This window comes from Patagioenas fasciata, chromosome Z (genome assembly GCF_037038585.1).
Source record: "Patagioenas fasciata isolate bPatFas1 chromosome Z, bPatFas1.hap1, whole genome shotgun sequence".
Taxonomy (NCBI): domain Eukaryota; kingdom Metazoa; phylum Chordata; class Aves; order Columbiformes; family Columbidae; genus Patagioenas; species Patagioenas fasciata.
Window position 1 is genome coordinate 74,631,080 of NC_092560.1, and position 26,474 is coordinate 74,657,553.

Consider the following 26,474-nt stretch of genomic DNA (forward strand, 5'->3'; position numbering starts at 1 on the left):
TGTGTGGTGCATAGTCCCTGGGCTGACATGGAGTCACTGTGGCAGCCCACAGTGTCAAACTATGATGTTCTGACTGCATCTTCTGGAGGACCACATCCATTAAACCATTCTGGCAGATAAAGTAGAAGTTGGACAGTAACTGGAAAAGTACAGGGGGACAAATATAATCTCTGATTCCTTCAAGGAGTGCTAAAAGGGAATTTGTTTTACTTGAAACAGGGATCAAATACAGTCAGTGTTGCATACTACAGCAACCTTGTGAATGTGCAAAGGGTTTAGCAGTCACAAATTAAGAAAAGCCGGTGTCAGCCACATGCTAGCATAATTTTCAGTGGACTTCTGTGGTTCTCTGTTATGATTCAGCATCTAATTACATGATTGTAGTCTGGTTTTGTTTTGTTTTGTTTTTTTCTAGTTCTGTTTCTGGAAGGGTTTCCTGAGAGGTCCAAATGCAACCACGTTTTAGTATTGCAACATCTTCCTGGTTTACAAAACAACTTAATCCACAGGGAAGGTCACTAGAGCTGTGCAGCTGAGGGGGAGGCTGCCCTTGTCTGCAGCTCTGCAAACAGTGTTCCCCCAATAGCTCCCTCAAGACCGACCCCTCTCTCTAGGAGCTCTCGGTTCACCACATCTGGCTGCCAAACCACAGGCGCACACCCTACCTCCCACATGGGGAGACGCATTTGTGCGTGGGTTGCTGGGGTTGTCTCCTGGTCTCTGTGTGGAGGCGTGGGTTCCTGGAGGAGACTGAGGGAGACCTCATCATGGCTACAGCTCCCTCAAAAGGAGACGAGGGGCAGGGGCTGATCTTCTCTCTGGCAACCGACGATAGGACCCGAGGGAATGGCAGGAAGATGTGCCAGGGAGGTTTAGGTTGGACATTAGGAAAAGGTTCTTCACCCAGAGGGTGCTGGAGCACTGGAACAGGCTTCCCAGGGAGGTGTCACAGCCCCAAGCCTGACAGTGTTCAAGAAGAGACTGGACAACACCCTCAGACACATGGGGTGCACTGTGAGGTTGTCATATGCAGGGACAGGAGTTGGACTCGATGATTCCTGTGGGTCCATTCCAACTCAGGACATTCTGTGGTTCGATTCTATGATTCCTCAAGGAGGTACCTCCACAGGGTCTGCCCAGCCCATGGCAGGAGGAGGACTGCAGGCTGTGTCCGGAGACCATCAGCAGAGTGAGCAAGGAGGCAACCTCCTCCCGTTTGTTTTGGTGCAGATTTCTCCGTTTTGTGTCCTTTGACTACCTCCCATAGCAGTGAAGCTGTGAAAGAGTTTTTAAAAAATTGAGTAACCGTGCTGAAAATAGGGACATTAAAGCCCGTGTTTCTCATACCTACCTTTATTATTTAAAAAAAGCACCAGAATTAGGGGACTTACCATGTCATTGCCAGGCTCAGCCACTCTCCAGAAGTGTCTGTCCCTCTCTGTTGAATACAAAGGGACTTGTGCTTAGCCAGGCCCTTCACTGTGCACACGGACACAGTATCCAGATACTTCACAGAATACCAGGTATAGTTATAACAAGGGATGTGATGGCATTGATTATCCTACACTCACAATGCACTAACATAGGGAACACTGTCCTGGTCCACACATATCTGCCTTCTGTGCCTGTCATAGCTGAAAATATATTTGGTAGTAAATCTAAGGATTTATTTAAAGTGAGAAGTCTAGGAAATCTAAGTAAGGAATTATTGGTTTTCTTGGAGGTCTCTTTATGTTGAACTTAGTTTCTATTTGCAGCACTCGCACTCTAGTGGTTGAAATCATGGAAGTAAAAACATACTATTACTACTACCAGTACTAATTAGGAGTGTGGAAAGGTCCAGAAATCCAAGTCAGGAAAAAAAAAACATGTAATACGACACATTTCTAAATGAAGGTGTACTTTTTATTTAAAGGAAAAGTGGGCAGTTTTGTGCCAGCAAACACCACATGACTTCTCAGCAGAAGCCGCAAGCTCTATGTGCAAGTTGGAGAGAGTAGTGTTGTTTTCAGATCATGGACCCCAATGTACGTGATGATATTTATTACTGCTGAACACTGGTGCTATGGGTTTTTCTCAATCCTTCACAGAACAAACAGAAATATGGGCTCAGGGTGACCTACTGCCACCCCCAATTTCTCAGGATCACTATAACTTGGATTGTGTCGATATCTCCATGTTACTAAGGGCTGCATGTTTTTCTTCTGCTCATAATGCAATCTGCAAACTTCATCTGTAATGGAGTACTCTGCTTATCGTCCTACCTTACTTTTCATTTTTTTTTTTGTTGCATTTTAGGAGACTCATCCACAGAAGTGTCTGTACAGGCGACAATAAAAAGCTCTGGACAAATGTATTCTGAGTTATTATCTGCAGTTGTGATAGATAATAGATATTGGATTTCTGTTAGTATTGTGATTTATTTAAATAGAAACCATATGCTCAAAGTCAGCGCCTTGGAGATAAATCAGACATCTGGCCGAGATTCCACATTTGGGAATGTAAATGATGCATATGGTGAGATTATAATACACAGTGTGCCCATCAGGTTATAACAGTGATGAACAAGCACTTCATTAGGTAGGGAAGTAGGGAAAATATAACTAAACTAAGAGGTGAAATTTCTCAAGGAATGTGTGTGATATTCATTTTGGCTTAGAGTTTGAATGCATGTGTTTGGGGGAGTCAGCTTTACACTGCATGCCAGACCTTTATTCCAAACATATTAGAGTGCACCAGATATAATATAGTGCTTTCAAACAACTTTGTAGTTAATTTTTTTTTCATTGGGCTGAACAGAGTAAGGAAGAAAACAACTTTTTCTTTTATTCTGTATAAAAGATTACCTCCATACAAGTATAGTGGTGTGGGCTCAAAGTGGAGTGGGCTCAAACTGTGGAGAGGTCTCAAAGACAATGCACAAATATTACATGTAGATAAATTGGTGGTAATGTATAAGCAGTCCCAATTGACACTAAATGTATGTTCTGAGAGGAAAAGAGGTATGAATCTTACAATGCTAATCTCATCTTTGCTGATACGGGCTTAGCCTCAAATCTAAATTTAGCATTGTCTCTACAGGCTAGCACAGACTGGTGCTTAAGTGTGCAATGTGTTTACCTGTGATACCACTTTTTTGAGGAAATATGCATTCTCCATGGAGAGCTAAAATTAACTCAGGGAGAGCCAAAGTGGCTGTCAGCCATGGTCATACCAGTCAGAAAAAAATAAACTACTCCCTTTTCTTCCACACTTCCTTAATGCTCACTCTATACTATACTTACTTAAGTACAGCATAAATTTGAAAATGTCTGGAAGTTTAGTAATGATGGTCATAGCATGAAACACATTACACGACCAAAAGTTAATAGGGAGAAATCATCCAAACTTTCCCCAATTGTTTGCTTTAGATGAAGGTGGCATCTCTTGCCTATGATCAGGGTTGTGGTTCATCCTGGGCAATTGATCGGTGTGGTATCTGCCATTGCTTGTCAATGCTTCCTTCAGGTGATGGGGCCTGTCCTGCTGTAGGCTGAGGCCATGGATGTAGCTTCCCCACTGCAAAAATCTCTTAGTGTTGCTGTTCATCCTATTTGAAAAAGAGATTTTAAGAGCCAAAAGTATATTGCCTTCTGTTGACACTTCTGCCATAGTTAATCTCAGAAAAAGAGGTTTTTAAAACTGTGGGTGACCAGAGGAAGATGCTGGTGCAGTTGCTGTGGCTGCACCACAAATGGGACTGTGGGTTTGTATTTATTTTGGTGCTTGGGGCTCCTGAGAAGAGGCGCAAGGTGGGAGATGTCCCAGCCAGCCCATCCCACCCCACGTACCCTGAGGCTGGTGGCATCACTGCCCGGCGTGGTGGGTCTCGCAGAGCAACCTCGTGCTGAGGTGAACACTGTAGGCAGCAACCGTCGGGCACCCCTTGCAGTGCACCTGTGTACCTGCATCAGCCCAGCTTCTCTTCACCTTGCACTGAAGGCAAGAGGTTTTTCCTTTTCAAATGACCCAGCCTCTTCCCCACAGCATGAGAAGATGCTCTCTGTGCCTCTGAGGATGCCCTAGAGGGAGACAGGCTCCTCTTAGCTACCAATGCTGTGGTATAAAAATGCTGTTTAAACACTATATAAAGAATAAAGCACCAGTAGGGATGCACAATGTAGCAGTCATTTAACCTTCGTGTTAACAACACCAAGTTTGTCAGGTTTGTGATACAGTTTCAGCCAGGACTCTGCAGGCAGGCTCATGTCCCTCCACGAGGATCCAGCCTTCTCCATATTTCCTAGGTATTGGAAGGTGTTATGGTGATGAGACATTTATACTGTAATACTTTAAATGTGCTAATGGTAAAGGAAGAAAAAGAAATGTGGTGCTGCGTGTTGTCAAGAAACAGCAGCCTGACCTGTTCAGAAAGAGGTTTTGCCGAGGCACCTAAAAATTAGCCTACAAAAAAAGCAGCATTGTGAATGAAATGCCAAAAACCCATGGTAGAAGGATGAAAAGAGATGGGTCCCCATGAGCAAACAGGCACGTGGCCAGCAGTGAGTGTGTCTTAAAACTGACGCCCAGCAGTTTGCCCACCTTCATCGTGGCTCATGGAAATAAGACAGAGCAAGACCAATCACCAGAAGAAAACAAGCATTTACAGGTGTATTCAAAAGACCCTGCAGCAGCAGACAAAACCACTGAATGCCATGACTGGGCTGGTGCACAGGAAGGGTGTCCAGATTGATCTGTAGAGAGAAGAAAGCTGATGAAATGAGGAAAACTGAGGGCTGTTCACAAAGAAAACAAGCATCTGATGCAAAGAAAAGCTCTGATCCTGTACAAAGAGTGCCTGCAAAGCAGGCTGGAAAGGTCTGAAGCAAGAAATCCTCCATCCATGCCTTCCAGGAGTGATGTTAGCCCTAAACAACATCCTACCCCATCTTCTGGGCAAATTCATCAGTAACCCTGATTCTGATCTCACTCTGGCATCACTTGTTTTTTGCTTCTGACCCCAAACTTTGAGTCCATTTGGATTCTTCAAATGCCAAAGTCACTCAATGATCAGAGCTTTGAATTGCTGCCTGTACCTAGAATGGCTCCACCAGCTTCGGCAGTCATCCCCTCTTTGCATTGGTTTTAGGAAGGCATGTAGTAATAAAAATTTGATATGTGCCTGCAGGCACTAGTATCTGAAAACACAACCCTGCTTCAGTTGCGATGTGTAATTAATACAAGGCTAATTACACAATATCTCAAGTCAGCAAGGAAGAAAGAGAAAGAGAGAAAGAGAAAAGAGAAAGAAAAAGAGAGAGAAAGAAAAAGAGAGAGAAAGAGAAAGAAGAAAGAGAAAGAGGAAAGAGAAAGAGGAAAAGGAAAGAAAAGGAGAAAAAAGAAAAGAAAAGAAAAGAAAAGAAAAGAAAAGAAAAGAAAAGAAAAGAAAAGAAAAGAAAAGAAAAGAAAAGAAAAGAAAAGAAAAGAAAAGAAAAGAAAAGAAAAGAGAAAGAAAAGAGAAAAGTAAAGGAAGAAAAGAGAAAATAAAAGAGAAAGAAAGGAAGGAAAGAGAGGAAAGGAAAAGAAAGGAAGAAAAGAGATTAGCTAGAAGCATCACTTGCCCCTTTGCAAAAACCTCAGTAAAACAGTAAAATCAGTCAAATTACAAGAGAAAAACAAGCACTACAGAAGAATAGAACTTCTCTTTTTAGATGAAGTGAAATGGCCCATAACAAAGCAACTACCTGAGATGAAGCACACTATTATGCAAAAGATTTAAACGTGCTTTTGTATGGGTCACCTGAGCCTCCATAAACCCGCCAGTTACATGTTACTAATGTCTTCTAGATGAAAACACCTTCATCCCAAACTGCTTTACAAATGGACATGATGGGTGTTTTCTCAGGTATTTACTCTGTCAGTACATTCACACACTTCTGAAGTACAGCTCGGCAGCACCCCGGCACACCCCAGCACATCAATGGTTCATTTCTCAATAGGTAAATTGAGAAGAAAGTTTATCAAGGAATAAAAAATTTCATTTTTCTGGGTGAAGTATATACCTTCAAAGCTGTGCTTTGGTCCAAAGTCATGTGGCTTAGTTTCTCTGATTAAGGTGCTACACCCGCTAAAACTGGTTTTTTATTCCCAGGCAGCAGCATCTTGGCAAAGTCACAGATCCTGACTATGCAATTTTCCTTCTTTAGGGAAGAAGTGTTTCATAGCTGGGAAAAGCCTGATGCATCACCACCTCAGGCTGTCCAGTCATCATGCTGGGTAGCAGAGGTGATCTAGGGTTTGGGGGCAGTGGATTAGAGATGGGTTGGGGGCAGAGGAGAGGCTTTCTTTCAGCTGGAGCGTGGTTGCAAATAGCAAGCACGTGGACTGAAATGAGGGGTGAGTTGACTTAATAGCACTTCAGCATCTCATGAAAGTCTTGTGTTCAACCTCAGTAGGTTATTCAGGGCTAAACCCGTCTTTCAGCAGCAGGGTGAGGAGAGAGGGACGGCAGCAAGTGCCGGCTCGGTTAAATGAGGCAATAGGAAATGTGCTCTCCATGGGCTGTGGTTTGCTCGGTTAGGGCACAGCACGGTCACTCCTGCAATTAGAACTTGGCTAACAGGCGATTGACACCAAGTTCAGGGTCTGTCTGGCTTGAAAGCTGAGCCCTGTGTGGGACACGGAGCAGTGGGAAAATGGAAGGAAGTTTCTGAAAACAGCTTTGCTTTTTATTTTTAAAAATGGCCTCATGCCACCCATTAAATTAAAGAGGAACAAGATACATTGCATTTAGGCGGGCACCACCAGTTTAGCGCACTCTGTGCTAAAATCACTGTAGCCCATTCATAGGCTGGATTGTGTTCCTCCTCCTGCCATTTTCAACAGAGGAGCTAATTGCCACATCAAAAGCTGCTTCATGAACTTCCCATCATCTGCCGATTGCAGCAGCTACACAGGCAGCACCAGTACCACTGCCACATCCCGGATACCAAGCCTTCTGGTGTCACCATATAAATAACAGCTCGTTCCAGTAGTGCTTGTCTGCTTAGTGAATTGTTTCAGGATTTACTCCATCCACGCTACCCTGCAACAAATAACCTGCAGATGTGTGGCTCTAAAAATAATCCTTGGCATTGGGGCCATGGTACAGCATCACTACATAATTCAGCAAAATTTTGTATCGCGTTGTTTTGTAAATGAATCTTTTCTGTATGCTGGAAGGAGTTCACAGAGACAGTTCTGTCCTAGGAGAAACTGCTCTGTACATAGAGAGTATTTGCTATCATCTCTGTGGACAATAAACATGATTCTGGCTTGTGAACATGCTATGTTAAGAATTATTTCTTTCCTTGTCCAATTCATTAAGTCTGTATACTTAATAAGCAGTTTCAGCCTTTACAAGGGCTTCTCTGGGAACAATAAAACAGAGGGGAAAAGGAGAGAAACATCTGGATCAGTGAAACGCTCTTGAAATGATATCTTTTTTATTCTCTTTACAGAGATTTCCAAGGGATTACGTTAAGAAGTTAATTCCATTGCTGCTATTGATGTTGAAAATATATTAGAAGCACAATTTTAACTTGGTCTTGTTGCTTAGATAGCAATCAGAGCTGGCCAACTATTTTGTTTGAAAATATTGTCATGATAAATAGCATTGTTTATATTTCATTCAAGATTTACTACTTTTTTTTCAGTTTTTCTTCTTTTAAACTTCTATTGTTCAAATGGAGAAAAGAGGGGAGAGAAAATAGTGGGAGGGGACTAAAGCTGCAATTTCATTACAATTTAACAAATAACTTTCTTTTTCTTCTTTTTCTTTTTCTTTTTCTTGTTCTTTTTCTATTTCTTCTTTTTCTTTTTCTTTTTCTTTTTCTTTTTCTTTTTCTTTTTCTTTTTCTTTTTCTTTTTCTTTTTCTCTTTTCCTTTTTCATTTTATTTTTCTTTTTTGTTTTATTTTTCTTATTTTCTTTTCTTATTTTTATTTCTATTTTGTTCTCTGTGGGATTTTTTCCCATTTCTTTAAAATTTTTAAATAATATCTGTTAGTGATACTTTTTGATTCAGTTACCTACAGTTTTGTACACCTATCAACAAACTGGAGCTAAGACGCTCTGGAGCTGAAGCCCGAGGGAGCCGTGTTTGTTTGGTCTGGAGAAGAGGAGCTAAGGGACAAATTTAATTTGTCTCTCCAACTACCTAATGAGGAGTTATAGAAAAGACAAAGCCAGACCTTCGCCAGAGGTGCGCAGCAACAGGACAAGAGATAAGAGCCATGAGTTGCAGCAGGGGCATTTTAAGTAGATGGGGTTTTTAGGGACATGGTTTAGTGCCAGTGTTAGGTTAACTGGTTGGACTCAATGATCCTGAGAGTCTTTTCCAACCAAAATGATTCTACAAGTTCTATAACGGGGGAGAAGGCACAGTGAAGTAGTTAAGCACTGTAAGAGTGTCCCAGAGAAGTGGGGCAATCCATCCTTGAAGGCATTCATAACTCACCTGGGCAAGTCTCTGAGCAGCTAACTGTGCTGTCAGGTGCACTCGTATCAGATGATTTCCAAAGGTCCCTTGCAACCAGAAATATGCTGTTAATCTATTTTTTATGAAATAATAAGGGGTTTATTTCCTAGGATTTATTTCTGCTGCTTATACAATGGCTGAAACTATGGCTTGAAAATTTCCCTTGGCTGCACTGAAGCAGGGTCGTGCCTTGGTGACTCCAAGCCAGCACCGGAAAGATAAAAATCCTTAGGCGTAAGTGGCTGTTAAGCACCCTTATGTGATTCATAATGTACTAAATTAGATTACTATTCTTTTTGCACTCTTATGAAGTGTGTGCTCTCAAAATAGGAGCCAGTTCATACCCCTTGTCTGTAAACAGTATATAGTCAGTCTGGGACAATTCACATAAACCTCCATACACTGCATGGTGTCTTGTCCTTTCAATAAGAGTTTTCCACCCCAGAGAGGCATAGTATTCAAATGAATCCATCTTCCTCACTCTGCCTGTTAGTTTACAGCTCAGTGCTGGAAACCAGGTGTCATCTGGACATTGTGAGAAGTTAGTGTAGAGAATGAGGTGCTCACAGCTGCATCTTTCATAGATTATTCTTCCATGCTATTTGACTTTGCTAAAAGCTGACAGCTTTGAGTCTGACTCTCCCCACTTCTAGACTGTTTAAATTAGAAGTGTTAGCCCGACTGGGCTTATTTGTTTGGTTTCTTCCTGAAGCTGAATGTCAACAACCATCACAAATTAAAATATCCATTAAATATCTGGATTAAATATCTGTGTGTATGTCTAAGGTGTAGATGGGTGACTAGGGTATAGATGGATGGTGTGCCTGTGGGGGCAATACTGGAGCAAGGCTACATGTCAGATTCGGAATCCATCAAAACTAGGAAGAAGTTTGCAACAGTTTGCAATGACAAATGTCAGACTTAATTAAGTTTATGTCACTTGTGATTGTCTGGAACTGTTTTTCCAAGAAGTGCAATTGTAGCACATCCTCAGTGCTGAGCATGTGCTCACCCGTCATCCCAAGTCTTGGTCCAAAGCCTGTTCCCAACCTAACACGTGTTCATGGCAAAGCTGGGAGGAATTTCTGCAGTGTCAGGATCAGGCCTTTCTGTGGCAACTCACCCCCAAGTGAATGTAGACTGAGTTACTAGCTTGTCTCAGAAGGTTAATTGGGATTTATGTCCTGTTTGGAGAACTCACTTTAGAAATCTGACTTCCTTGGATAGTTTCTATGATGTGTTTTTCTGTGCACGCATGACACTTGTCTTTTATTGTTTATCGAAAAGACTTTATTAGACATTGCTTATGAAGCATTTTTGTGATCTTGTTGATGAAAGATGCTATATAAACGGGGTTAGATTGGACTGGATTCAGTAAGTCTAAGAGCCTGCCAGCAATTTATTGCTGTTTGACTCCAGTGACCGAGCACCAGCTCAGCAGCCAGCGAGCGAGTGCAGCTCCTCGCAGCACTGCTCTGGCTCTGCCTTCCCTACAGAAATGGAATTTATTACTCTCTATCTCGCATGGATATTTGGTAGGAAATTGGAGCTGCAAAATGAAGAGTCATGGAAGTTTAAAAAAAAGCCAAGAGACAGGACAGATGTGCTGTGATTAGTCCTGTACTCTGGCTCACCTTGGGTTAGATAAATAGTTGAATGTGTGCCGTCAGCAAGACATACTGTTTACAGACTTGGAAGGAAATTTGGCTTGCAGTCCTCTAATTGGAAGTCAGAGGTGGTGGAAAAAAAGACTTTTGCTTGCTTTTCATACTTTAAATCTCAAAGCAGTGAGTTATTTTAAAACACGGGCTCAATCTTGGACCGTTCAATTGAGGTTTAAAAGGCTACTTGTTCTTAGAAATGACAACATATTTATGAGGATGCATTATATTTTGCCAGCTGATTAGACTATGTAGTAAATGCAAATAGTACTTTGTATAAAAGTATTTTTTTTCTTCCTCTCAAATTTCACGCTGTCAAACATGAGTTTAATTCTGCAAAACCCATAGTAACTTCACCTGTGAAACTAAACAAAATCATTTTCTTGGCACAACGCCAGAAAATAAAAGAAATTTGTAAGAAAAGAGAACAAGACAAAGCTGACAGCATGTATATAAAGCTGAGTCTAAGCAGATGAGAACAGTCAAAAGTCTTTTATTTAATCATTCTGCTATTTTTGACATGCTGCCTAGTGATAAACCACATGAGCATTCCCTTGCATTAAGACCAAAAAAAATTAAAAAGTTAAATAAAAATCCAAGAAATAGGGGAAGAAAGTACAATCCAGCGCTGAAGAAATCACACATGTGATTTTGAGGATGATGTTCACATGCATGTAAAATATCCAACAAACAGCTTTTCCAGTGGCAGTGAGGGTAATTGCCTTTTTGAAGTTGTGTAACATTTTCCTTCTGAGAGTTTCCTGCTCAGAGAACGTGCACAGGCAGATTTCTACTCAGTCATTTTTGGACATTGGTAAGCTAACTGAGATACAAGCTCTGGTGGTTACCGGTGCCACTGGTAGGTCTGTGCTACTGAAAGAAATGCTGATTTGTCTGTGGTCAGTCAATGTGTTTGCAGCACCGAGGATCTGGTTGGACTGGGGTCTGACGGGGGCCAGCCTTAGTTCTGGCCCTGTAGCACAGTGGCTTCCCCAAAACTGTGAAGCCCTCGTCTGTGTAATTCATGCGGAAATCCCAATATGACCTTTTTCTTTCATTATGCATTGCAAGGAAGGATCACAGGAAACATTTCTAAAAGTCTGTATTCTGCCCAGAAGAGACCCAAAAAGATGAGTTTTGATTGCTGCTTCTTCCTGTGGCAAGCAAAATTTCACGAGCTCTTTTTTTCTTGTGGGGCTGCCGGTAGGGTTTTCATACCAACCCCTTTGTCTGCATGCCCAAAGTCCTAAAATCGTCCAAAACCAATTGCCTCCTGCGACTGCTGATCTGCTAACACAGGGAGATGTGTTGGGAAAAGGCCTGCCTGCCCAGATTTTGTTTGAACACCTCAGTGTGCATCTCATTTCCTTAAATGAAACCACAAACCCCATCATGGTGTGATATCCTGCACTGTGTCCGTGGAGAACAGAGGCACAGGGGCTGCTACAAAAAGGACATACAACAGATATTTTCGGTAGCTAAATTGCCCAGACCTGTGAAGTTGTGCTTTTTGTGCATTTTCCAGCTTCATGCAGGTCAGCACCTATCATAACTCCAAGTCCCACCAATATCCACGCAGAGTGGGGTGTTTATAGCACCCCTTGAGGTCTTTTTTTATTCTTTTATAGAGGAATGATCTTCATGCATTCAAAAATACTGCGCTCTGCAGGGGCTGCAAATCATTGAATCAGTTTGGAAGTTTCTTTCTCAGAAGGAGGAACCACAGTTTACACTCCAGCGCCATAAAACTCCCTTTGACCATAAAAAGATGGCATGAAACAGCACTTTGAAGAGAGAAGGAGACAGTTAACAATACATAACAATAAGGAGCAGCCAAGGAGCGTGTCTGAGAGCTTTGAAGAGCATCGACCAGAGCCTCCCTGGATAAGTTGCTGTCACGGTTCCCGAGAGTCAACAGAGGTATGTGGCTTTTACCAGGGGAGGATCTGGACTCTGGCTTGTGTTCATGGAAGAGGAGCCCAGGAACAGTGAATCTTACCAAAACCTTCCTGTTAGTATTAACTGGAATGGGATTTCATTCCTGGTATGTCTTAATAACCAGACCTGAGCAAAAGAACAGATAGCAGAGCTTCTTTTTTTTTTTTTTTTTTCCCTAAGAAAACCTTTATATGTGGGTAAATTTATTTGACTTGTGTAGCTGATGAGAAACATAGCTTAGACTCAGGCAAAACATTCATCGCTGAAAACGTGACTTTCAGAAAAATCAAGTATTGGGTTGCAGTGTTTTGCTGTCAGAGATCTGAGTTCCAGCTTTGCTGATGAATTATATCTGCCTGTGGTTGTTCAATTAAATCCTGCTTTATTCAGTCATTTAGATATAGAAATGCACATATACCCACTGCGGTCATAGGTGCTGCAGCACTTTCTGGGCAGTGGAAGACACACACCATGCTCAGTATTATTCAGTCTCAGCTGTGACGGTGACTGGAATGGCTCGGGCTGGCCTTGGACCTTGCATTACACCCAGTGCGGACATAAATTATCTCTTTACAAAACTGTGAAAAAGGACTAAGTCTAGAAATCATGGCAAAGTGTATGCTGAGCAAGTGTCTGCAGGGAGGCCATCCTCTCTTACTCAAGATTTCGGTATGTAGCCCACAGAAAGGCAAACAAAAATAAAGTGCATTCTGTTTTACACCATGTTGCCATAAATCTTCTCTCCATGTGAATTACAACGAAACTGTGCACAGCTACTGAACTGCTTCCTTAATACACTTGTGCTGCAGATGGGTTTTGTCTGTGCATGTTTTGCCAGACAGACCTGGTCCTCATTTGAATTTTACATAGAATATGACTGAAAAAAAAGGATTATTTTGTTTTATTGTTGTGGTTGGTTAGTTGGTTTTGTTTGGTGTTTATGGGTTTGTTGTTGGTTTTGTTTTTAAATTACCTTGTTGGCTTCTTTTATGCTTGTCTATAGTTTGTTTTTTTTTTTCCTTAAATTGCTGTATTTTATATTTGCATTTTTGCTGCATTGTGTATTTCTAAAAGTCTGGATGATCAAAAAGATGTACTGGGCAGGCACGATAAGGAGCCAACCTAAGAAAGACCCCTTTGTGCAATTAAACGCAGACGTGCCATGGCCTTTGCTGACTCAGGTCTTTGAGACACAGCACAGGTTCTTGTGAGTTCATGTTACGGTGTTGTCTGAAGAAATCTGGTTAAACTTTTTTTTTTCCTATCTTTTCCCTATAGGAAATTGGCTTTTTTCTTACATTAACTACATTTGCTCAACTGTATTATCATTATCTTCTACCAGCTCTGACCTGGAGAACAGTGTTGATGTACTTAAGCCCACATAAAATCTTAAGCAGCTCTTATGACCACTAAGATGTCACTCTTCTGACATTCATGGGTCAGAAATAGTGCGTCGGAGAAGGGGAATTTGACCTGCCTGACCAACTATGGACCTGCTGCATCTTCCAGCAAAGTGACCTCAGACATCAGATGTGCTGTAGAAACTGTCCATGCCTGTGCTTCTGCCCCAGATGAATGGGAGTCCGTGTGTCTCTGCCTGAATTACCCTCGTCCAGGTGGAGCCATCCTCGAGGCTGTCTGCCTGAACCCCAGCATCTTAGGGATAGAATAAGGGTAATATTTTATCACAAGAACTCACTTTCTGACTCAGTGTAGGGATTTCTGTGTCTGCTTTGCTCCTTGTAGTCAAATATTTCCTAGGGTGGACCATTCCGTTTCTACTTCTGGCATCTTTAGCAAGAGCTTCATTGGTATATATGTTCATCTGAAACCAGTATATAACTTTTCTTTTCCCCTTCTCTTTGCATATCCCCTTTTTACAATCATGAAGTGCCAATCATGTATGTTTTTCAACACAATTGTCATGATCAAGTTTCAGAGCTGCCTTTTTGCTGAAGTTAACCAAAACCCCGATAGTGCATCAAGCAACCCTGAGCTAGCTGTCATCACATCCCAAGTCACTGCCATGTTTCTGCAGACAGATACAGGTTAATTCTCTACTATAAATGTTTATTTTGTTACTGTTTGCATTCCCAAAGCATCTCAGCTGCTGTAGGACCCTGAATCACTCCCTTCCCTCTCCCACAGAAGTATTCTCTCGGTTCAGCATGCCATGGTCTCTGCGGCACCACCGCTGGCTGTGGTGTCCCAGTGCAGAGCAGGAGGTGGGCTGGGGGCAATGGCAGCTCTGCACCAGGTGGAAACAATTATGGGAAAAAAAACGGGTCCACACTGGATGAGTTACTGCTGATAGCTACCAGATAAGCTAACTTAATAAAGTGGTGGCTTAATTAAGGCACATTCCTTGCATCTTGCCTTTCGTCCTGCCTGTCTGGGGCGATGCTATCAAGCAGCCACTGCTTTGCAAGAAGAGGTGAGGCGTGCTGTGCTGGTTCTCATCCATGTGTTGGGTGTAGGGGGGACCTGTGGGTGATGGGACATAGGGGCGCTCCTGAGAAGATCAACTCCCCTCCCAGTCTGCAAGTTGAAGGGCCACAAAAGCCTGCAACAAATGCAGATCCACTGCTTGCCTAGTCATGGATGTGTTTATTGGTATCAAAGTTACTGACCCGAAATCCCATCTTCTGACATTCAGTGACCCAGTAGCACATCAACCTTCAGAGCAGAGGTGAGTAGCTCAACATCTCACTGCTTCTCCTGCAGCTACCCATCAGAAAAAAAGGGTGACTTTGCTTTGAGAGAGTCCCTATGGCTGTGGGTTTTCTCACAAGTAACAAAAAAGCTAGACATGGCTGTGATCAAAATCATGGTGTCTGAAACCCTCTGTGATTTTGGGCTTCCATATGTTCCTGAGGAAAGAGTGCACAAGAATCAGAAGTTGCTATATTTTTAATAGCTGAAGCACCCCGTGGAAAGCTACAACACATAAGTCTGCCAGAAGTTTCTCCTTTTGGAAACCAAATTTAATGTTGACAAATCAACTCGGTCTCCCCATATATCTAGATTTTAGTGGCTGGGCTTCCTACACAGACGTGTTAGTTTGTGTTTGATGTGTTTGGTGCACGCTCACATGTACAGCTGCATAGCAACTGCCTTGCTGAAAGTTATTCAGTAGCTAAAATTATCAGTGGGGACCCCCTCTTATCTCTCATTATGTATAACGAGATCGCTGCTGTGCAACGTTGATTAGACATGTCAGCCTGGAGCTGGATGTCTGAAAATGAGTATTGCTATTAAAATACCTTTGCTAATGATCAACTCATGTGTCCATCATTTTGACAGATTTCTCTTTAAGAATGTAGAAAGCTAAAGTGTGCTGGGATCCCAGGGTTGTCACGTATCGTTCAGAGAAACAGCTATTGTCATGTTGTGTTTCCTGTGCATTAACCCTGAAGTAGCAATATCCCTGGCAAAATCATGCTGATGGCTGAAGCTCGCGGTTGAATATGTGCTGCACTAATACAGAGATCTGTAATCTTGAATTGGGAACTAATTGTCATAGGGAATTGGCTTCTGCAGTGTGATCCTGAAAGCAAGGCATCTCTCCTCTAAACCGCTTTTCCAAGTGTGGTTTAAAGCTTTCGTGACAGGAAAATTCAACAAAAATTAAAAGGGAGCCTGAAACCAAGGAAATACTTTCTCAAAAGCATCTCATCCCCTTGTGGAACTCATTGCTGCAACATGCTGTTGAAGCTGGGGATTTCAGGCTTGGGTATCTGCCAGGGCAGTGTGATTTTCCAGTTGATTTAACTGGAGCATCCCCTGGTGAGGCTGCGCAAGGCTGTGCTTGTTTCAGGGTGCCAGGGTGTATTTAATGGCTGTGATTTAGTACGTGGTGGGTTCTCAGCGTGTGGCTGTGGGAGGGCGGTTTGATCAGGGCAAGTAGTTTGGCTATCAGGTGAAGCCAGGAAGGCAGATAAAACCACAGTCATTTTTACTCACAAGAAAGCCAACAAGTCCAGCCAAAAGCCATTGCCATCCAAATTGAGAAGAGAGAGGGAGCTACTGCAACATTCCCAGCAGGTGAGCCCTTGCCCGTGAGCAGGTTGTGCCAGCTGAGGTTTGCATCTGCTGCCACAAGCTGCTCCACGTGGGATTTCTAAGGGTTCTAAGTCTGAAAATCAGGTGGGAATTCCCAGAGAGAAGCGTAGAAATGATTAAAGCTGCTGCTCCCTCTTTCTCATTAGTTCTGGCTGGCACAACCCTGCAGGTCAGCATCTCATGGCAGGGATGCTTTTCTCTGCTTTCCCACCTCTCAGCCCCCGCTCAAGCCAAACTGTATCTCACTCTGAAGAGGAGATACAAGCAAACCTTTATCAGCTTCCCTTCTTTTGCAGACAGGAGGAGATGAATGTGCACTTGGAAAGACATCAGCATGCTTGCAGCATATGAACAGCCTCCCCGATGCACCTTTGAACTCATTCCTCCTGCATTTGTTTGTCTTTTAGATAAAACTTCACAGCAGTGTTTGGAGAAAAGTTTAATGAGGGACCACTGTTTGCATAACAAAGCAAGGGCTTCCTCTTCAGATGTTCAACCTTCATTAAGCACAATTTATATTTCAGATAATCTTTGGAAGAGGGTAAAATATGGAACCAAAGTTTGTTTTGCAGTAATGCATTGTTTGTTTTAAGTGGTCAGTTGCAACTGATAGTTGATTTATATTCAACATAATGATGATTTGTGATGGCTGTGTGTTGTCTAGAGGAGTGTTGTGTCATTGACTGCCATGGCTTTAGCACTCTCCTACGTCAGTTGTTGAATTCAAGGATAAGACTTAAATGGATGTTTTCCCAATTTTGCAGATACTGCAGCATGTCCACAAGGCATGAGAAACTGTGAATATGTAAAATGCAGGATTTTTCCACCTTCAGATTTACGTAGGTTTGATAAAATAGTGGACTGAACGGCAGTTTGCTTCTCTTGCAGCAGTCCTAGTAGCCACCAACATGGAACCCTTTGAAGGTCATCACGTCCCTGCAGCAAGTAGCTCTCAGGGTGATAAGGCACACGGTCATTTGTAAAGGCTCCTCAGTGCTGCTGGGAGTCCTGGTGACTTGATGTGGTTTGCTACCTAGAAAGCAAACAAGCAGATGTGGCCAAATGCCTAAATGTCATTTCAGGCCAGTGTGTAAGAAACATTAATTTCTCAGCACTCAGACTTTGTTCATATTTTATCATAGGCACCTAAAAAGTATCTGATCCTGTTGACTCGTCACTGCAGTTTTGTCCTTCTACCTATATAAGATAACTTTGCTCCAGTTGAAATACCCAATATATGTCACTTATCACCTTCCAGGTTTATTAAAAGATGAGAAATGAGTGATAACATTTATCTTGTGATACTCCTCACTGAGACTTAGCCCCTTCTGCAAGTTTACATTGTAATGACAGATGTTTGAAAGCACCCTTCACTGTATCATGAAAATTATGACCTGAGTTGTGTATATGGACAGTCCTGAGGTGTGCTGCATCTTTCAACACAAGGGAGCTGGGTTTTAAGAAACTCCTTGGGATGTAGAGTCAGCACTGGGGTACCCAGGCTGCTGAGGCAGCTGGCCATGCTGTCATTTAAAATGCTTCATGGACTGAGTGGTGGGTTTCCATGTTGCATTATTTAATGCTGAGATACCAACTACAAAGTTCTGGATCGTCATCTTGTTTGGTTCATCACATCCATGATCTGTCTGTATCTGTTTTTCAAGGCAGCACCAACCTTTAGAGAATATATTTATTTATTCATTTATTTATTTTATTGTTTTTCAGGAAAAAATGCTGTAAGGGTTATAAGTTTGTTCTTGGACAGTGCATCCCTGAAGGTATGTGATTTCACTGTTCTTACCCCTCATGTCCCCTGTGCATTTTTCTTTCTCCATTTGCTCTGTTCTCCACACTGCTGGGTCGGGAGAGCATCCTGATAGAATCACAGGCTCAGCTGTATCTCATGTGTCAGTGAGGGAACAGTTTCCAATAAGCTGTTCAGAAAATAAAGAGATCAGTGTGTTCCAAAAGTTTTGCTTAGCATGCCAAGCCCTGATCCTACCCTAAGTCCACGTGGCTGCACTGATCTTGTACCATGACCCACTGTAAATGAAGGGACATACTCTGCTCTCAGCTAGGCATGCAGGAGTCCTCTGTGCACCCAGGAGCACACTTTTCCAGGCTTCTGACTTTCGCCATGTACCCCTTGGGTCTGGCACAGCTGGATTGGCTTGTAAGTGCATGGGGAGTGCATAACTTGGTGAGTTAGTCCTGCCTTTAGGTAGATATTTCCCAAAGATGTCAGCAAGCGGAGAGCATCACCAAATGATGTCTCTCTTCTAGCATCTCTCCTGATCATGGGCACAACTTCCTTGTCACCAGGAGCAGAGGAGACAAGGAATTACTTGGGGTACCTCATGCAGTAGTGAAAATGGAACTTTCCTCTCCTGGCGGAGGGAAACCACCCATACACTTTGCAAAGGCAGGATTGGGGTCGCAGTGCTCAGAGGCTGCTGCAGTGAGATCTTATTCAGGAAAAACTGAGCTCTGCCTGCCTTAACCCTGGTGGACACCTCTGTAGGGTCTGCCCAGCCAATGGCTTCATGTGACCAGTAGCAATGTGACCTCTTCAATAACACTTTGTCCAATTCGGATGAAATTGGCTCTGAAGTTACAGAAGAGGAACTGTCAGGACAAAGTAAATGGCCAGAGACAAGTGAATAAACCTTGTTTTCTCCAAAAGGCAGGTTAAAAAGTTGGTTTATGGTACCACATCCTTCTATTTGATGACATATGGAAAGTGTCAAGTTGACCTGAGAGTTTTCCCAGTTTGAGATGGTGATGTTTTGAAAGGAAAAGTGACAAATTAACATGCTTGAGAGAGTCAGCTGGTTTTTGAGCTACAGTCTCCAGACAACAGGGATTATAACTCAAACTCTGATCGTGCTGCTTTTAAAAAGTATTAATATCTCTTTTGTTGCTGTCTGGAAACACTAGAAGACTGGTTTAAAAAAAAAAAAAATAAAACAATAATAAAAAGAAGGAGAGGGAGAGGAGAGGGAGAGGAGATCTGGGTGTGTGTGGCATGAGATGGCATCTCCAGTGCAAGATGGACACTTGGAGGACGAGGTTGTGCTGTGTTGTATAAGCCTGCTGTGTGTGTAGGAGGCAGAAACCCTGAATCCTTTCAGGATGGAAAGAAACCAGGACTTTGCAGTCTGGCGTACAGCTTTCCTATGGATTGTAACAATTTTATATACTGGTATTCACTAAATATAATGGATACAGCAGGAGAAGTAATAGAAGCACAAATAAAATGAAAGCCATGGCAATATATTATTTTAGGCTCCTAATTTTCACCTCTTGAGGTTTTAGGTGATTACAAAAGCAGATTATATGCCCACCTAATTTGCTTAATGCTGTCTATTAATGATATCTCAGTAACCTGAGAGTTTCTGTCACTAATATAATTCCTCTGCTGGCTGTGGCTTCTCTCCCTTTGCATCTCCACTCCCACTTTTTCAGCTTGTTTCATATTTTGCCTTGACCTTCAGAGGCCACAGCAACTGTTATAACATCTGAGATGATTTTGGGCCATTGGTGTAAGGACGAGAAACATGATTCAGCAAAGCGTTTGTTTCACTTACTCTGTTGCAAGACATCACTTGGCTCTTCACACATTGTTTTGGCATAATCTTGACAGAGTAGCTGTATGAAATGCATATCTGGACACAGGCATATAAATACATTACAGATGTGAGTTATTAGAGCACATCTGTACCTTTTAATCCAGTACTGGCATGTCAAAGCCGTGAGAAGTAGTTCAAGTCCTGTCTTCTCCATGATTTGGCAGTGGCTGCAGGGAGGAGGGTTGGGAGAGGGACAGACCCTCCCTTGTCCACCCTCATATGATTTCCTCAGAAAGACACTGATCTCCTTCTCAAACAGACATTTTTTAAACATTTTCCCCAAAGGGTTGTGTCTTTGTCCATGTCCATCTTTGGTTTCTGTCCTGTTATTTCCCATCTGACCTTGAAGAGCAACAGAAACTAGTGCATTCCAGTAAGTCCATACCCCAGGTTCTACTTTTCATTTGCTTTGGACTCACCTTCTTGCGCCGGGTTTCAGCTGCAGCAAGCTATGATCCTGAAGAAACTTCGAGAGTAGTTTGCTTTGTGTGTATGATTCCCTCTGTAGCATCTCTTCCTGACCAGTAAAGCAGGTCAAAAAAGAGCTTCTCACCCTTTTCTCCTCAATTAGCTCCTTCTTTGTTTTGGAGACTCGCATATCCAACCGGGTCCTGCCTCAGAGCATCATCAAGAGTAAAGCAGGAACCGCTGTCATCTGAAATGGCTTATTTTGGAGAGTACCCTCCCTACCACTGTTTTTTTCTTACCTGACTTTCTTGGCTGTGGATTAATTCAGAGCAAAATACTGTATGACAGGCAAACACTAATCAGATCTGCTCTATCCTCACTAATGCTATCTCAGAAATTTCCTTGACGGAACTTTCCATGCTGTGTTGTCATTATTGAGTGCATTGAAATACTCATGGAGACATTTGTTATTCTGCTTCATTTTTTCATATTTTCCTAAAGTCTGGAACAGCCCAATCCTCACCATGTTGCTTTGATTCATCTCCAAACTGCATTTTTTAGGCTGGGCTGTCAGACAGGGGTCTTGAATGTGGGGGTGCTCGTCCTTCCTCAGTTCTGCAGAGCACGCAGAGAACACGCAGCAACTTTTGCCCAATTTCATCCCTGTTGTGAGGACTGTTCCTGACGGAACATGCTAGTTGGAACCAAAGCCCCAGGAATGCACAGGTCGGTGATGTGGGACCTGCCCACAGTGATTTCGGTTGACTCTGTGGGAAACACCAGCAGGGAGATTTCCACCTCCTGGACACTCTTCTAGCTCTGTATAAAATTAAATGAAGCAATGACCATATCTGCTAAAGTGGATGTGAAAACCATATTTAAAGACTAGATACATGAAATATAGCAAAACAGAGACATTTAAAAAGGCCTGGCATTGTTTAGTCTAGAGAAAAGGAGGCTGAGGGGAGATGTGATAACAGTTTTTAGGTATGTGAAAACTTGCTGCAAGGGGGAAAGTAAACAATTATTCATGGCCAAGAAGAAGAGGACAAAAATAATGGGTTTAAATGGCTATAAGAAGAGTTTGGATTAGATATGAGCAAAAAGCTTTGTATCTGTAAGGATATTTAATGTTGGGAATAGACTGCATGATGGTGGGGCACCTCCATCTCTCAGGGATTTCTAGGTACAAGTTAGATGAATGTCTACTGGGAAAGGTTTATGCAGAGCTAATCCTGCTTGTGATGGAAGATGGTCCCTTCCAGCACTGTTTTTTATTATTTTATTGGAGTACATCTATTCATGGAAGCATAAGGACAGAGCTCATTTTGCCTCTGCTCTGAAGAGGCTGGACATGGCACAAGCCCAGTTTGTGTAGGCACACTGGATAAGGAGCAGGCACGTTCACCTCAGTGCTGGGCATACTAGCCTGTTCTCCATCTGATTTTATTTCAGTGGAAAATGGAAATCGCAACTGTGCTCAGGAAAAACACTACTAATGCTTTATATTTGGGACTGTCTAGTAGTGCCAAATGTAACAGGAGTTTACAACCCCAGCATCATCTAAAAAGCCCAAACTAGCTCCCAGGCTGGCTGTGTTTGAAGGCAAGGGCCATGTTTTTCTTCCACACTGGTGCAGGGCTCTGTGCTTCTTGACCCAGGTTCCTGCTGGGGGTCCTGGCACTGTCATTCACCACCACAGCTCTGCGGGAAGACTTCAAGAGTTAAAATCAACACAGTTGTGCAGTAGGAAAGAAAGAAGGGATGCCTGCTATTTAAAAGGTGACAAGCACAAGGGAGGGAATGCTTGGCACCATTACAATAGTATTTTTTGGCATCTCTCATGTGATATACAGCAGATTGTTAAGTCTTGCTTGGCACTTTTCTGTACCCTGGCACAGTGTCACTTTTATGGTCAGTGCTACTCTGTACAGCAAATGTGGTTTCACTTGCTTTACCATGTATTAGTTCATTTTAATTGTCTGGAAAAATCATCATACGCAGAGATGTCTGCTAGTCATTACTGTGAGTCAATAATGAGTTTGGGGGTTAATTGTTTTATACGGTATATATATGGAAACACAGTACTTTGCTGGGAACTCAGTCTAGACGCTTAGGTTTGGCTTAGATGTATTTGGTCTGGAGCAGAGACAGGACATTTCTGCTGTGGCACCCAAGTAGCCAGTTACCAGAGGGTCACGGTGACAACCGCGTGAATGCTATGTGCAGGATGATGTTCCTCTGAAAAGATCACAGAAACTGCCGCTTGCTTGGACATAAAAGCCGACCTACAGCAGGGTTTGCCTGAGCTGGTTTTGAGACTAGATGCTGCTCCAGCTCCTTTCTTCTCCTGTAAAATATTCCACATGGCACTGCAAAGCACTTACACCTGCGGCCAAGGGCTGCCCATCTCCCCCCAGCCCTCATGCCAGGGGCCAAATCCAGCCCCTGGCAGGGCGGGGATGTAGGTCAGAACCTGTTTCGCCCTGGTGTCCATTCCCTGGACTTCAGCTCTGCTGCCACACAGCAGTGAAATCAGAAACAGATTCACCCTCCTTTGGGTTTCAAAAAGGGACTTCAGCCTTTTGGGATTTCACTGGCCAGTGATTTGTCATCCCTACCTGCACGTTGCTATTATTAAGAGTGCTGATAGTTTTGTAACAATGTGTTCTTTGCTAGACAGGTAATATCTGGCTTTGGACAATTACTGTGCGATTTTAATTAACTTTTCCTTATGCTATACTTTCTGCCCAGATTTGGCAGTTAGCTTCACGGTGTTTCACAGTACTCTTCTGCTATCAGCACTTAAAATTTTGTGGGAGAAAACAGCAAAACAGCAATAAACTTCTATGGAATTTAATATTTCTGTGACAAGAATTCTTACATTCTGCAAACCGGGAAAGTGACCCTTGCTTAAAATCCAACTTTAAGAAATAGCGTAACTACTGTAAAGATGTGATTAGCAATTACAATTTTAATATAATTCTTTGCTCATGTCTTATGAATGTTTTATTTCTAGGTTCCTTCAGTCCTTAAAAACAGTGTAACTGAACTTCATTAATTAGCAGAGAAGCGAAATACTTGCTGTGAAGGTATCATCCAGCTACTCCCATTGGTGTTTTCCTAACCATGTTCTTCTCTCCCCAGACTATGACGTCTGTGCGGAAGCTCCTTGTGAACAGCAGTGCACAGACAACTTTGGGCGAGTCTTATGCACTTGCTACCCCGGGTACCGCTATGATCGGGAGAGGCACAGGAACAGGGAGAAGCCTTATTGCCTGGGTGGGTACAAGTGTGTGCTGAGCTCATCTCTGGTTCATGATGTATCCTGCTCCCTCAGGTCTTCTAGGAGTCAGTTTAGATCTGAAACCTTTCTTATTCTTGTGACTGTTACAGAGGAAATGTGGTTTTTAAATACGTTAAGGAATGGTTCCCAGAACTAAGAGATCTAAATGCCCCTGAAATTATTAGGAGGCAGTACCTAAAACAAGACACATGCACCCAAACACTTTGAAGTGTTGGGATGATGTAATTTCCCCTTTATTAATTCCTCCTGCAGGTTTTGAGCCATATTTGGGGGTTTGGCCTGAAATGAAGGACATGATACTAACAGTAACACTCAAAGCACTATAACCAGGCCTAATTATGAGAATAAATCCATGAGGTTTGATTCAGATTGTCAGTATGTAATTCAGGACTGTGGTGCTTTTGTGGCTAGTCCTGCCCTGCCCTGTGGTGTTTGCTGTGCCAGAGAGCCAAGGTTCACACGATCAATCTTTGCTTGTGAGCTTTTCAATGCAAAGAAATGGTTAAGCAACATTCACTGGTAAAATTCCAGGTGTTAATAATAATAGTGCACATGGCACAGAGCTCCTGCCCAAAGCACCAGTGGAGCTGCAATTATTTATTTAACCACAAAATCTCCTGGTACCTTTAAAGGAAGTCTTTTATTATATTTGAGGTCTGCAACGTCTGGCTTTAGGGCATTTTGAACTCTTACTCCTCTGCAGATATTGATGAGTGTGCCACAAGCAATGGGACACTGTGCTCTCAGATCTGTGTCAACACCATGGGCAGCTACAGGTGTGAGTGTCACGAAGGCTACACCCGGGAGGAGGACGGCAAGACATGCACCAAGGGAGACAAAGGTACATACTCGTGAGTGGGTAATGGTTTTGGGCTTTTGAAAGGTTGATCAGTTGTAAAGAGAAAATGCTCCCTGTGCTACATTTGGATCTGGGGGTCTGAAACTGGGATGCAGCCGATGCCTCTGGAGAATGCGGGTTGTTCACTGGGCACTCGAGTGTCCTACCACATGCCCTCATCCTCCCCAGTTCATAGCCCACACACACGCAGCAGTAAATCAGTAGTCACATCTATAAAGAAAGACCACAAATGCACTGGAGGATGTTGAAAGCATCTTCCCCTGGAGGGGCAGAGTGGCTGAATGGTGAAACTCACCGTTACAGCTTCAGTTAGACCATTTCTGCTGGATCCATCGGCTAAAAGCTGTGTTTTGTTCCTGTACCAACCTGGATTATGCCTAGTTTGTGGTCCAGAGCTCAGGAGGCACAGGAAAAAAAAAAATGCCCAAATGCTGACCTTTATCATCCTTCATTGATTTATTCTGTTAATTAAATTAATTTCATTAACTTTAGTTTGTATTTACACGCCCACATTTGAGCTTAGCAAATGGCCCTGGGTTAGGTGGTCAGTGCCTCTGGGTACTCAGGCTCAGAAACTGTGTGCCTGGGAATTCCACACACTCTTTAGGCATTGCTTAAAGCAGTTGCTAGATTACATTGAGTAACACTGACTTCTGCTGATCTGAAATTAGCTTGTATGTCTCATGACTGCAGCCAGGTGGTTTTTGTATTTTTACAAAAATAATACGTGTAAAAGTGAGGGCTTGTTCTTGGTTTTCACTGCTGGTTTCAAAGTATATATGTATGCTGTGTATAAATTATTTTAAAGTTTTTGACCTCATCCCAGTTATTAAATTACAGCATTTAGAGTACTGCAGATTAAATACTGATAAGACAATTTTAAAAGAAAATAAGAAGAGAACAACCTGTGCTCTGGAAAAAAAACAAAACAAAACAAACCCTCCTTTGATGAATGGTGACTTACCATAAGTTCATCAGTTAATGCCTGGACACATGTGTCATTGGGTGTTCCAAAGCCTGCTGAACAGCCAGAGCAATTTATAATTTTGATTTTTCTCTGCAAATATGCAACTGGAGCCACTTCATTAAATTTAATTGTTCCTTGTAGTTTTCAAGTGCCTTTTTGTTTCTTTTCTTTTAAGTGGAGAGAGGTCGTAAAGGAAAGAGATGTAACATATATAATCGCCTTGCAAATGTTTTTTTTTGTTAACTTTTCCTCTGGCTAATTCATATTTCCTGACAGGGTAATGCCAAAAGTACTCAGGATAACAACCATTCAAAATATTCAAGGTTGTGGAAATAATTCTAATATTTGAAAAGCACCAATTTTACACTGAAAGTAGACAGCACATAAAAACGTTAGTTTTAGTAGTTCATCTGGAATGAAATACCCACCATCTCTCAAGACATGTCCCAAATCAGTTGCACGAAGCAGGGAAGGACTTTCTGCTCTCTGTACCTGTACTTCAGGTTAATGTTACTAATTGCCAGACCTCTGGTGCAAATGAAAGAGGAGCTGGCCACTGCTATTTCGCAGGGCTTGCATCCGTATACTGGTCTCGAAGAAGATAAAGGTTTTCGGCAGCTGCAAGGAACTGGCTGCAGCTTCGCACCACCCCGTGGTCAGCCCCAGCCCTGCAGGCCCCGGAGAGCACCACTTCCATGCTGGAATTGCTTCCCAGTAAAGACATTATTTGCTTCTCATGGTAGCTGGAACGCTTAAATTTTACTTTAAAACTCCATCTGAGAGTCACGAAAACACACGTACTATTCACCAGCTCTAACCATGTTGCATGTTTTCTAGGAGATACTATTCACGTTTTCATTGTGTCATGTCTTAAGGCTGTAATCCAGGCTCTTTTTTAGCCCTATAAGTGGGCCTGACCGAGAGCTTCGGGTTTATTAGGGGGCACAAGAATAGGGAGCATTTTTCCTGCATCCGCAGTCGTGTTGCAGTTGATGGAGACAATACAACTACCCGCGCAGAAGTAGGCAAATGAAATCATCTCAGCAGGCTGAGCCCAGATAATACAACACAGATGATCAACTGAACAGTCTCCATGCAAAGACCGCCCACGGCACAGCTCCCCGCAGAGCTCTCCCCTGCCAGCATC

General features: G+C 42.7%; 1 protein-coding gene across 1 annotated transcript in view; it reads left to right on the forward strand.

The window, feature by feature from the left end:
- The window catches only part of CCBE1 (collagen and calcium binding EGF domains 1), a 115,210-nt gene that overhangs the window by 70,791 nt on the left and 17,945 nt on the right, over window positions 1-26,474 (forward strand). Inside the window, exons 3-5 of the mRNA XM_065861636.2 lie at window positions 17,883-17,935; window positions 23,342-23,476; window positions 24,205-24,342. Of these exons, the coding sequence (XP_065717708.1) occupies window positions 17,883-17,935; window positions 23,342-23,476; window positions 24,205-24,342 (326 nt within the window). The remainder of the gene's footprint in view (window positions 1-17,882; window positions 17,936-23,341; window positions 23,477-24,204; window positions 24,343-26,474) is intronic.